At 40.0% G+C, this 13,417-nt stretch overlaps 1 protein-coding gene across 1 annotated transcript in view; it reads left to right on the forward strand.

Moving 5' to 3' along the window:
* LOC121280307 (AFG3-like protein 2) overlaps window positions 1-13,417 on the forward strand; it is a 45,125-nt gene that overhangs the window by 9,064 nt on the left and 22,644 nt on the right. The window contains exons 6-10 of the mRNA XM_041192172.1: window positions 2,262-2,333; window positions 4,325-4,449; window positions 7,142-7,412; window positions 8,151-8,288; window positions 12,609-12,762. Of these exons, the coding sequence (XP_041048106.1) occupies window positions 2,262-2,333; window positions 4,325-4,449; window positions 7,142-7,412; window positions 8,151-8,288; window positions 12,609-12,762 (760 nt within the window). The remainder of the gene's footprint in view (window positions 1-2,261; window positions 2,334-4,324; window positions 4,450-7,141; window positions 7,413-8,150; window positions 8,289-12,608; window positions 12,763-13,417) is intronic.

Genomic DNA, 13,417 nt, shown 5'->3' on the forward strand with positions numbered 1-13,417 from the left:
GGGTTTAACCTGTGGCACAATGGCTACATACAGCCCCTAATACCTGGATATCTTAGTCCTATCTGTACTTATATTTCTTATTTGAAAGTTTGTACTGTTTGAATTTTCTAGCCTGGAGGTTGGGAAAGTACTGTTTTTTCACATCATTGCCTTTTTTGTTGAAACACAGAATTAAAAACACCTAGATCTGTTAATACTAGCAATTTGATATAAATGCATACTAATGGGAAAGTGGATTTAATCTTTATATGTGATCTCTGAGGTACCATATATAGACCTACCACATGAAGACAAAAGCTTGAACACCCCTGCTGTAGGCTGTTAATAAACTGTAAATGTTGTAGTAATCTCTCCTGGCTGGGATCTTTTACTACTACAATGTATTTATGACGCTTTCCTTATTGTTTCAAGAATGCTAACATAAGATAGGTATACTGAGCAATACTACCTTTGCTGTGGCAAGCGACAAACCAGCCATCAATTTGGTTTTCTCTGAAACATAGAACCTGGCTGCCCATGTTCAGTCCCACTTGGGTGAATTGTGTTTCTGTCTCCAAATCCATTGCAGCACTCTGAATTTCCAAAGAAACATGTTGGTCATTTTATGGGCTTTTCTCATTTCATTGCATATGCTTAAAATTTCTTGTTGGCGGGTTGCACTTACTGGTAGGTTTCACAGTGTGCATTATAATGTGGGTTGGGACTGAGTAACCTATCCAAGTTGGCTAACCATATAACGTTAAGTAGGAAAGTAAGCTGTGAGGTGGATGCAAAGAGGCTACAGAGGGATGTAGATAGGCTGGGTGAGTGAGCAAGAACACGGCAGATACAAAATTATTCTTTTCCAAAGTGAATAATTCTATGGTGAGAGACTGGGAAATGTTTGCGTTCAGAGGGATCTGAGCATCGTTGTACATGATTTGCAAAGTTAACGTGTCTGTACATTTGGCAGTTAGGAAGGAGAACGTTAGTTTTTGTTACAAAGATTTGGGTATAAGAGTGCAGAACTCTTCCTGCAGTCATACAGAGCATTGGTAAGGTCACATCTAAAGCAACTGTGTGCAGTTTTGGCCTCCTTACATAAGAAAGGTTCACTCAACAGATTCCTGGAATGTGAAGATTGTCTTATGAGGAAAGATTGAATAGACTAGATGTATATTCCCTGGAGTTTAGAAGAATGAGAGGTAATTGAAACATATAAAATTCTTAAGGGGTTTGACTGGGTAGATTTGTTATGTTTCAATTCAAGATTTGTTTACCTATATGGAAAAGAAACACAAGCTTTACAAATGCTACAGGCTAACGTTACCTAAATAAGGGACAGATGAGTGTCTTCAAAGATACCTGTTAATCTTTGCGATTTCTTCTCATTAATTTGGATGATGTCCCTGACCTTTAATGCAGCCTGTCCCTCCTCACTCCACCCAAAAAGTCAAACTAATTGTTATTTCAAAAGCAGATTGTTTTGCTAAAACTTAAGCAGAGAGGCTACAACATATGAAGTGAAATATAATGGTGCATAGAAAGTAATTCCTCCTTGTGTTTGGCTGATTCAGCAGACTGTTGCCATTACAAGTGCTGCCACTGAATTTACTGGTACTAGTTTGTCCCTTTCAATCTGCTATTGAAACCAAAACCAAAATTTCATAGTTACAAAATTAATTATTACCTAACAATTGTTTATTTTGTATTTGACCTCTCAATTGTTTATAAACAGCATGTGGGAAATTGATTAAGTAATGTTTTTATGTGATGGAGAAAGTTAACACTGCAACTGGGTTTTGTATTGAAGTAACCATCTGCTTTTACTTTATTTTCTGGATGTACACATCACTCGAAATGCCTCCATTTATTATCCACCCCTTGTTGGAATTGAGTGGCTCAGTAGGCCACTTCAGTGAGTTAAGACTCAACGACAGTTATTTGAACTTCAGCTTTACAGTTTTAGTGAGAACAGATGAAGGGGAGAGGCTGGTGTCATTGTGCTTCAGCAGTATGATCTCAGTTTTGAGGATAGTTCTGTGCTGAAGGTAAAGACATTTGCTCTGATGGATCACACAGGAACTTGTGGAAGTGGTGAATTTTAATTTGAAAGCTATGAACTGGATTTGTTGTATACTCACTGTACAGATCAGAACTTCAGAAACCGAAACAATTCTTTTGAGTGTTAAAGTATCACCTTTTCATAGCTATTCATAAAACACATTTCTCACTATTGCTGATGGAGGACTTCTGTGCATTCTGTTTATTTGTCATTCCAGGTCGATCGCCTAGAAGTTGTCAACAAGCAGTTTGTGCGGGTGATTTTCACTCCAGGGACTACAACTGATACTGTAAGTCTAAACTAACCTACATTTTTTTGATCTGGGTATAGTGAAAACTGTACAGTCCTTTTTGATGAACGATTCTGACAAAGGGTTGTAAACCTGCAACATTACCTCTATCTTCTTTCTGCAACAAATGCTGCTTGACCTGCTGAGTGTTGTCAGCATTATATATTTTCATTTAACTTTTAAAATGAGACTAGCCAATAGAGGGCACTTGTGTCCAACATTCCATGTATTCCGCATCAATACTGGTGAATACACATTGAAGTTATAATAATCTGAGTTAAAAACTCATGCTTACAACTCTTATCTGCTATGGAATTTAGTTGTTAAGTACAGAAAATATTTGGCAGTCCTTTAGATGAATACATTAGATGAAGACTCATATGGACTTACAATGTTTTTGAAGCCTCATTAAGTGTGATGTATATATTTTAAAACTTTTTTTTTAAATGCACACAAAGTGCCATGACTGTGATGAACTCTGGATCTCCAAGAGAAAGTCCCATTGCTGTCTCCTTTTAACCCTTCTTTAAAGCCAACTGTTTGCCCCATGTATTCTCTTCACCAAACAAAGGAGCAGAGGAATCATGCTGATTGTTAAAACTGCTTCGTTATTTGATGGGTTGATTAATTTGAGTCAATCAAGGTGAGGCACACTACTCCAATGGGACTACTTTAAACACCCAATATTTAGCATCTCTGGTATAGCATCTCCCCGTCACATATCTTAACTCCACGCTCATATAAGTTTTTTCATTTTATAGCTTTTCTGAGATGATCATTTTGTACTCAATTGTACTGCCCTTTCAGAACCACTTTGATGCAATCCAAACACATTTCACATAAAACAATGCGTTTGAATCTAAATCTCAGGTCAAAGGGCAATTTGTAAAATTTCAGTCCATTTGTCTCCCAAAATCCTTTGTGTGTTTAAATGTTGATTTTTTTTCCTGAAAAAAATCCCATTGTTGAAGAGTGAAGGTATTTATATTTATAACTAAAATACTCAGTTTTACTTGCCAAAAAAAATTGCTGCATTATCTTGAAAAAAGTATCATAGCACCTATATTTACCTGTGCTCCCTTTAGTTATCTCCCCGTAGAGGAATAATCTACACTGTGTCTCCTGCCACTGTAAGGTGGCCGTGCAAGATGCACTTGTCCGCGCATGCACTGACAACCAATGGTGTAATTTACGGGAGATACACACAGCCTTTGCCCCCACCCTTACAGTTCAGTATTAATTGTATTCACCCCATCTGACATTTGAGTCATCTGACATCTCCCCGCTGTTTCTGGGGATCGAGATGGGGAGGGAGGACAGGCTCCTGATCTGTCCAGTGGCTCTGTGGCTTCTTCCTGGTGACAGGGCCGGGTTAAGGGGAAGAGGCTCTGGAGCGGGAGATTCAGAAACTGTGGGGAGGCCACGCACTGACTGCCCGTCCACTGTGGGGATCAGAAACTGGGTGAACAGCTTCAGGATCCGAATAAGATCTAACTGGAAGAAACCCTAAAGCTGCAAATGCAGAGTATGGAGGTTGTAATCCGGAAATATGCCCATCACTGGGTGGATCACAAGGTTCCCTATCCCGATCCCTAGCTCCATTTCACCCCTCCACCCCACCAACTCCAAGAAGGTGAGGCTTTTTAAATCACTGTCTTCAGTAACTGTTTGATGAGCATCTCTGCTCCTGGCCATTGCCTACTTCGATGCTCACAATGACGTCATTGAGTAAAACAGTACAACTGCACATGCATGGTATTGGCAGCAAATGCGGCCAATAATCTATTTGTTTTAATGTTCAATTTGTGCAAATTTAATTAGTGCTTCAGGGAATTTAGAAAAGATCTCTGGATATAAAGTTAGACATTTAATATTGTTCAAGTAAAATTTTATTAAATTACCAAACTTGTTACGTGATAACAAAGACGTAAAATAGGAATATAGATACTGGATTGCTTATTAATTTTGTGTTCTATCCCCTATCCACTTAGAGCTGCGTATGGTTTAATATAGGAAGTGTAGATACATTTGAGCGCAATTTGGAAAATGTGCAACAGGAATTAGGAATAGAACCAGCAAATCGTGCAGCTGTGGTGTACAACACTGAGAGTGATGGGTAAGCAGGAAACCAAATGTTGTGTGCTTGTGACCCTTTAAAATAAGGACTTGGGCTTATGTTTAAGTGTATGTATAGGAGCATGTATAGTGATTTAATATTGCTGACCTGGGTACTTACATTCAAGAAATAGGGACAATCTTGACTACTGATTTCACTGGTATCAAACTTTATTTGCTATTGTAAGAGGTGGTTATTAAAGGAGTTTACTGCAGTAATAAGGCCACTTCAACTGCATGTAATTTTTTTTCCCCCAATGTCTAGATCAGTAGCTCCAAGCCAGATTCCCTGAAAATGTAATTAGCAATTTCTGTTCAATTTTTAAAAAAATCCTCCAGAATAAACTAGTCAAAAACCCGAATGACATTCTGCAAATCTTTTAGAGGTTTGAGGGGGAGGCTTAATTTTGGAGTAATTTACTACCATGTACAATGTTGTTATTTAATGATAATATCTGCTGGGTTGTTTTTTAATAGCAAGAAAGATCATTGTCTGGAATTGATAAACATGTTGTAAAATCAGAGACATACAACCCATATCGCACTGATGTATGTTGAATTTCCAGACCCTAAAATTATTTAAAGGGCTTTCAGATATGGTGCAAAATAAACATACACCAGATGTTTCAATAGTGAATTAAAAGATGAAGTATTCTTGCTAAAAATATGCATCAATTCAAGTTAGGGAAGGACATCAGACAGATTAATCTGTTGAATCTGTTCTAATGCCACATCTTTCACACTAGACTTCTGAAGTGTTCTTTTTGTCCGCTAAAAATTCCCCTCTGCTGTGGTCAACAAGGTGTTATGACCTCTAAAGAGGCTGATGACTTTTAAAAATAAATTTGAACTTCCAGTTAATAGTTGAAAAGATGACGACAAGATTTCACATTTCAAGATTTTTACTTAACAAAAGATTAAAATCACCTTTGGCTAAACACTGTTTGAAGACAATTTATACTTTAAACCATAAAACAGAACATTGCCCTTTTTCTTTTAGCACAATCGAAAATACACTTCACAGATATACTTTACCCTGTCTTTTAAGTAGACATTCAATTCTCCTAGAACCAGTCAAGGTGATTTTTAGCTCCCAAGATTATACTTCTGTTCTTTTTCTTTATCAGCCTGGGAACTCTTAATCTCAGAACCATTTTTTACAGTGAAGTTTTTTTCCTCGGCAGTTCTCCCTCTAACACAAGCTAGACAAATCTTCTAGCCTCATTTCAGCTCCACATAAATTCAGACTTTTCAGTCTGAGCACAAATTTCCAGTGGCATTCCTGTGTGCCGACCCACAGCATCTTGCTGTGATAGCTGCTCCCCCTCTCCCGGATCTTGGCTGTGAGTTGTCAGGAATATCTTAGATGTTTCCCCTCTTAAAGTCCATCTCCATGGCAACATGAATCACATGGTCCTTGAATCCAGGTAAAAATGATGATTAGCTACCCTTGAGACCCTAACTCTCTTTCATCTTGGAAGTAAATGGACAGTTTAAAGCACAGTTATTTAAAACCTGACATTCTCAACACTTTCTTGGGATTTTAGAGTCTCGCAGTCCATCCATTGTTAGAGCACAGGTTGCTGCCATTGTAAACACTTTGCATTTCTTTTTCTGTGAAACAACCTGGGCCCCCTTTAATCTCTAACAATCAAACCACCCAGGCTTGCTCTCAGGCAAAGTTCAGAGCAGGTCACATTACCCCCTTCATTTTAGCTTAAATTAAAGACACAGTCCCAAAACATCATAATCTTATAAATCTCATAATTTTAACAAAGGTCTTTGATTGTACCTGTCCCACTTCCCATGCTTCTGCCCTAACTTCCTTGCAACCATGAGAATTTCTCTTCCATGTAACCAACCTTCACATTTGCTAGATAAATTTCTACTATTTCTGCCACCAAATACATAGCCTCATCCCATATCTGCTTTCTCGGAGGGATTGTTCTCTCTGTGACACCCTGGCTTACCCTTTCACCAATCCTACTTTCAAAGGCAATACACGCCAGTCCACCTCCTTCCATGCAGATTTCAATAGTGCCAAACCATCCTGTGTGATACAACAATTAAGTATACTGAATTAACTTGTTGAGGTGCAATCCCTTCTGTGTAGGTGAAACCAAACGCAAATTAGGTAACAGCTTTGCTGAACATGTCTGTATCGTTCACAAGTGCAACCTCAAGCTACCTGTGGCTTATCATTTTGACTCCTTGTTCCATTGCTACCCTGACAAAGCTCTTTTTAGACTTCAAGTACATATCTCACCATTCTCCTAGGAACTCGACAGCCCTCTGATCTTAACAGATCAGATTTTAGTTTTACTCTCATTTTTAATTCTGATTTAATTTCATTCTTGACCCCTAGTTTTTACATCTTTCCATCTCCCCCATTTTCTGCATTTCCCCAGGCCTCCCAACTTCCTCAGCACACTTTTTATTTCCTTAATGACTTAATGCTCATGTTTCCTCTCTGGTTTGTCTTGGTGCTATTTCCAACCCATCTTCATTTTCTGATTATTCCACCTTTAATGTAAATTTATGTTTTCTTCAGAGATGCTGATTGCCCTGCTGTGTGTTTCCAGCATTTTCTGTTTTTGTTAGTTCATTAGCAGATTTGTATGGTAACATGGGTCGGTGCAGTCATTTTATCTTAAGTCTTTTGTTTGTTCAAATGTTTTATTATCTGCCTACAGCTCGTTCATGCTAAGCATGTTCCCCACACTGTTACTCATCGGCTTTTTGCTCTATACACTGCGGCGAGGGTCAATGGCAGCGGGCCGTGGGGGGCGAAGTGGTGGACTTTTCAGTGTGGGGGAAACAACAGCAAAAATACTGAAAGATGAGATTGATATCAAATTCAAAGATGTTGCAGGATGTGAAGAAGCCAAATTAGAAATCATGGAGTTTGTCAACTTCCTGAAAAACCCTAAGCAGTATCAGGATTTGGGGGCCAAGATCCCAAAGGTATGGAAACTATATTTTATACAAAACCTCATTGATAATCTAAAGTTTGTTTCGCGTTTGAAGCAACAGAAGAAAGTGTGGCATCTTACTTGCAAGAATTTACCAATTATAGTGCATAAGCATGTGGAATATCTCAACTATAATATAAACATGGTGCTAGCAAACCTTTGAAAATATTGTGCAACAAATTTCTTTCCTATTCCACACATTAGTTGAAAGTTGACTTACAGTTGATAACTGTGCCTTGTAGGATATTGCAAAAGGAGTAGGATAAAAATATTCCAACATTAAAGGTGAACAGTGCAACACTTGAGTACATCATTGGCTGTGACGCACTTTGTGAGATGTCCCAAGGTCATGAGAAGTATTATATAAAAACACATTTGTTCCTTATTTCCCATTCTTAATTTTGCTTACACTTTCTTTGAAAGGTCATTGCCATGCAGAACGTTAACTCATAAAGAAAAGCAGTTTGATTCATCTTATTAGTTGATGTGTTTTTACTTGTAGGTTATTGAAATAATGCAGTGCACAATTGTAAAATGTATAGAGTTTCAAATCATAAAGTTGGGATGTATAGATTATATGCACATCAGTTTATGTTGCAGCATTTGCAAAGTAACATTAAAAATTATTTATAGATGAGCTTATATTAATTCTACATATATTGGAAACATGTTCTATTGCAGATTCTAAACATAGCCAATACTTGTAGTAATGATTCCTCATTGGTTACAGGGCGCTGTCCTCTCCGGACCACCAGGAACTGGGAAAACCCTATTGGCTAAAGCGACAGCTGGGGAAGCAAATGTTCCTTTTATAACTGTTAATGGATCTGAGTTCCTGGAGATGTTTGTTGGTGTTGGACCAGCCAGGGTAAGAAAGGGAGCTACTCTTTGTCACCCCACTTGCTCATTTTTCCAGAAACGCTTCATCCAATTCAGGGTCATGGGAAGTTGGAGCCTATCCCAACAGGCAGTGGGCATTAGGTGGGTGCACCCAGAATGGGACGCCATCACAGTGCGCACACTCACGCGCAGGCACACAGACACATAAACTGGGAGACAATTTACTGTAGCCAATCATATGTCACCTCAAATGAGTATTTTTTTTAACACTGTTGTCTTTCTGTTTGGCAACTAATTCTGCACCAAAGGCAGTAGTGAACCGCAGGCGATGAGACAGCCAAGTAACTGTTAAAAACAAGGAGTATTTCTATCCATTTTGAATAACTGACTTGGTGAAATGGCTGTAGAATCTCATTTCATTCCTACCCATCCACTTTTAGTTGTTTGGTAGTACAGAACTTGATTTTGTTGAAAAAAGAGACATGCTTTTCGTCGTGCACTCATCAGGATACTTCGCAAGAATACCAATATAAGGAGAAAACAACAGCTTATACTGTAGATGAGAAGAAAGTGCTGATTGATCGGCAAATAGCGTTGCCATGGAGAATGCACCAGCAATGGTGACTGACAGTTAACTGCCAAGCATTGTTTGAAATTTAAACCAGGCACTTTGACCCTGATTGGTTAAGGCCCTGAGGAATGAGTCAGCAGTTGGCTGTCACTTAGTTTGTTTAGCTGAAACAGGTGCAATGTGTGTACATGTTCATTCTGTCCGCAAAAAGCGGGCCCTGTGTACTAATATATGTAGCTTCCAGTACATGCAAATGCACCACACTGCAAGCCAGAATGATGACCTTAAATTGGTTGTCAGCGTAATTCTTAGCACACTGCAGATTATTTAGCAAATGTTGTCCAATCGCAGAATCACATCTAATATTGGACACTGGGTTTTGAGTTTTGCGAGCACAGGCTGGTTGGTACGGTCTGTACCCTGCCCGTTGCAAACAGCGGCTGGGACATGCTGTTTGATACAATCCACCAGTCTTTAGGGGGTAGGGCTTACATACCTAGCATCACACTGGCACTGAAATTCATATATCACATTACTCATTTATGTGATAGGCAGTATGTCTTTTTGGCTTGACGGCAGCACCTTGAAAGTGGCTAATATCACTCATGTTGCTACTGCATAGTAGCAGCGTGAAACAGCTCATAGTTATGAGGTACCTTACCCTTCCAGAGTAATCTGGGATAGACTAGGCACTTTTCAAGGCCAGAAGTGACGGCGTTAGGCACGCTCATGAGTTTGCGTGATATACAGCGTGAAATGATTTGACCGTGGTAGCCATTATCCTGCAGGATGCCTTTGATGCGCCCTATTTCAGCATCAAGCTTGCATGGTGAGCAAGTGGCTTGGGCCCTAGTTACAAGGTTGCCGATAAAACCAATCTTATAGTGTGTGTAACTGTAAGAACCCCAAAGCATTTATTGACCCAGTGAAGGTAGGCTTGTGGTGGAGTACCCCCTGGCAGATTTCACAACCAGCACGTCAAGGGGAAGGAGTTCCTTTGACTGCTCCATTTCAAAGCACAAATTTTATTTGTTGCACCCATTATCTGATCATGTGTTCCTGTCTGACTTGTTTTTCTTGTTCCAGTGATCATTTTCAACTGCTCTCAAATAGCAATTGCTATTGTCTATCTTCCATATAGTATCCTTCCCTATATGTGAGATGAGTAGCCTTTGTTCTTTAAGCTGTTTGTTTTAATTGCATTGTAATATCAGACTCATGAGGGAAGAATTTCTGACCTTGTTTAGTCCATTATTTGCAAGAAACACAAGGGAAAAGCTTACCAAAAATTAGGTTTTGATGCCCAAGCCTGATCTGCACCTGAACTGCATTGGCTGCCATATTGATTGGGTGAGTTTAAATCATCCCAGGGAGTTACCTGAAAAGAGCACAAGCCTAATTAGGATATTTGAATAAAGGTTTAGAACCTATTTTCAGATTCTTTTGAGATCTTCTGTGTGCTACAGCACCTGATTTGTTCATTCTTCAGCTTACCCAGAAAATCAAAGTGACAACAGTCAGCAAGCAGGTTGGATTTATGTGTATTTGAAGGGATCCTTGCCTCCACTAACTCTGGCTAGCCTTTATAGATGACCTAGACCTTCTGTACATGCTCTTCTCCTTTGAGAGGGCAACATGTGCCGCTCCCACGGAGTCAATGCCACTCTCATGAGGCTGCACCTCAGCACTCCCACTGTGCTGTGCAATAACATAGCTTAGGGGGAATGTGATACTCTCAAAACTGCTATCCACACTCTCCTTCATGCACGGAAACTAGAGGTGCTGGAGCCCGTAACCAAGATGGCATATTAAGTTCCTGTTGAAGTTGTCAGAGTTCTCACCAGAGCACTGTCACTGTGGTCTGAATACAGTGTTCACAGAGCTGATTGGTTGCTTCTTAGTTGACTGCATGCTTTTGAGGCTGTGTACCAAGACCGCACACAGGTTGTAACTGGTCTACTCCATGCTCCCTTGATGTTGCGCACTTAGAAGTTCCGGGTGTATGGCCATCAGTCATCTTCTATAGGCTGGACCTTGGAGTCTGCACTTGTGCTCCCTGCAGCAGGCCTGGAGTGCTAGCTCACTTTCTGAGTTTGCTGGTTCCTTGGGCGTCCTATTCCCCTGCCCTTGCTCCTAAGTATTGCAAAGTGAATCTCCCAGTCCACGTTCCTCTAATTTACTGATATGAGATGCCATCTCTGAGCTGGTGGGTTATGGTTGAATGCCTGTTTATCTTCTGGGGGCTGTTCCTCTCTGCCGGAAATGAGACTCACATAGGTACTCTGCTTCTTCCATGTCCTCTACTTCTAGTGGGGACAGTACGTGGATTAACGGTAGCCCTGTCCTCACCTCTCTCCTTGTTTTGTGTGCCTGCGTGTCCTGCAGGAACAAAGACAGTGTTAGTTATATGCTAATGAGATGTATTGAGGACTTGCACGTCAGGGTAGAATACTGTGGCTGGCGTATGAAAGTTAGCACCAGTGTGGGAAAGTAATTGTGAGAATAGTAGGAGGTGAAAAGTGTGACAGTAGCAGGTGCAGGAAGTGAAGTATCTTGCAGTAAATGGAAGGGATTGATGGGAAGTGAGGGCAAGGGTTTTGGGTGAAATTATTTAGCAGAAAGTAATGAGAGGTGTGAGTAGCAAGACTCACTTTTAAAAAATTTATTCATTCACAGGATGTAGGTGTCACTGGCTAGGCCAGCATTTATTGTCCATCACTAAATTGCCCTTGAGAAGGTGGTAGTGAGCCACTGCCTTAAACTGCTGCAGTCCATGTGGTGTGGATACACCCACAATGTTGTTAGAAAAGGAGTTCCAGGATCTTGACTCAGCGACAGTGAAGGAGTAATGATAATTTCAAGTCAGGATGATGTTACCTTGGAACTTGAAGCCCGTGTCAGATCATTAAATTTCGTTCATCATAGCCAGGTCCATAGTGCTCTGCTTCTTGGATTAATCTACTCTTCTCCTGCTGAGGACCTCTCTCTCCTGACTTCCTCCACCAACACCTCTAGAGCAGTATTGGAAATTTAAGGAGCTCTTCCTGTGTTATCTTGACCTATTTTGTGGACTGTTCCAACACAATTTGGCTGAATGCAGTCATAATGCATCTCCCACTTAAGAGGTGCAGTCTGCCTTTAATCACATCAGAGATTCCTGATTTCTTGCCTCCTGTCCTGTCCCACAGAATGGGTGAGCTGCCGAGAAACAATGTGAGTGGGGCTACCAGCACACCAAGTTTAATCACAAGGCAGGAGTGCAGTATGGCTCCTGCCTCTTGCGCATATGATCAACCACGTGGAGCAATCACATTACTAATTTCCCAACCGCCTACTGCCAGTTCTGTCACCGTAGAACTTTGTTTATGCACTCACTCACAATATTAGGAAATTCCTTGAAAACTTTGCAAGTGTGAAATGTTAAACTTCCAAAGGACAGAACTATAATGTAATATTCTGATAACTTGATATGTAGAAAGTCTGAGGGTTACACACCTCCCCATTGCTATGAAGACCATCTGCTTTAACAGTTGAGTGCTCATTTTGTACCTGATTTACCCCCACTCTCTTTCAGACACAAGTACTTATGTTTGGGTTTTGCAGCTTAAGGCTACCTGTGGATTTCTGCATTCATTTGTAATGCATGTTTTGTTTTTGCCTGAGTAGGTCTGGGATGGGTGTTGTAAGGATATTAAAGCATTATTACTTCTATTTTAATGCGACAAGTTAAAAAACCATGATTTGGAGACTTTGCTAATTGTTGAGTTTCTATTTCAGGTGAGGGACATGTTTGCAATGGCACGGAAAAATGCTCCATGTATTCTCTTCATTGATGAGATTGATGCTGTTGGAAGGAAACGGGGCAGAGGAAATTTTGGTGGACAGAGCGAACAGGAGAACACCCTAAATCAGCTACTGGTTGAAATGGATGGTACGTGACAAGGATAAATGTTGGCATGATTGGTATTTGGATAGTACAAAAGTCAGTGCAACATTGGCGTGGAATTTAAAAATATTAAGCATACATATTCTATCTATAACAGGATTTGGTATAGAACACACTCTCTTAGAATTCTTGGAATGCTTTTCTGTATGCTTGAATACACCCAAACTCTGTTCTTGTGTACATTGAGGACCTGAAGCCATTCTTCAGTGATGTTAGTTCTTTACTGAATTTGCCTACTGTATTCAAACTAGAATCGACAAATGCAGCATCAAACAAGTAAAGCATTGAAAACTGGATATATTGCTAGAATAGGTTGTGGGGTGGGGGCGAGGGGCTTCTCAAACCCCATATTACTCAAGCCCAAGACTCCTATGATTATCTGCAATCTCCAGTGCTGCAAGTTGCCTAGTTTCAGTCTACTACATCATGCCTATCGTCTCATATACAAATTAAAATTGTAAGATCAGTTAAGTACATGGGTAAAGCAATATGTAAAAACAATTTATCGTTTTCACCAGAGAACATAATATCCAGAATAACTGTAAAAATTCTAGAAAACTTTCTTTGGCTTTGGCCTCAGATTCAAAAGACTGTGTCCCACTCCAAAAATTTACTCACAAATGTTGATTGACACTTCAGT

Source organism: Carcharodon carcharias, chromosome 7 (assembly GCF_017639515.1).
Source record: "Carcharodon carcharias isolate sCarCar2 chromosome 7, sCarCar2.pri, whole genome shotgun sequence".
NCBI lineage: Eukaryota > Metazoa > Chordata > Chondrichthyes > Lamniformes > Lamnidae > Carcharodon > Carcharodon carcharias.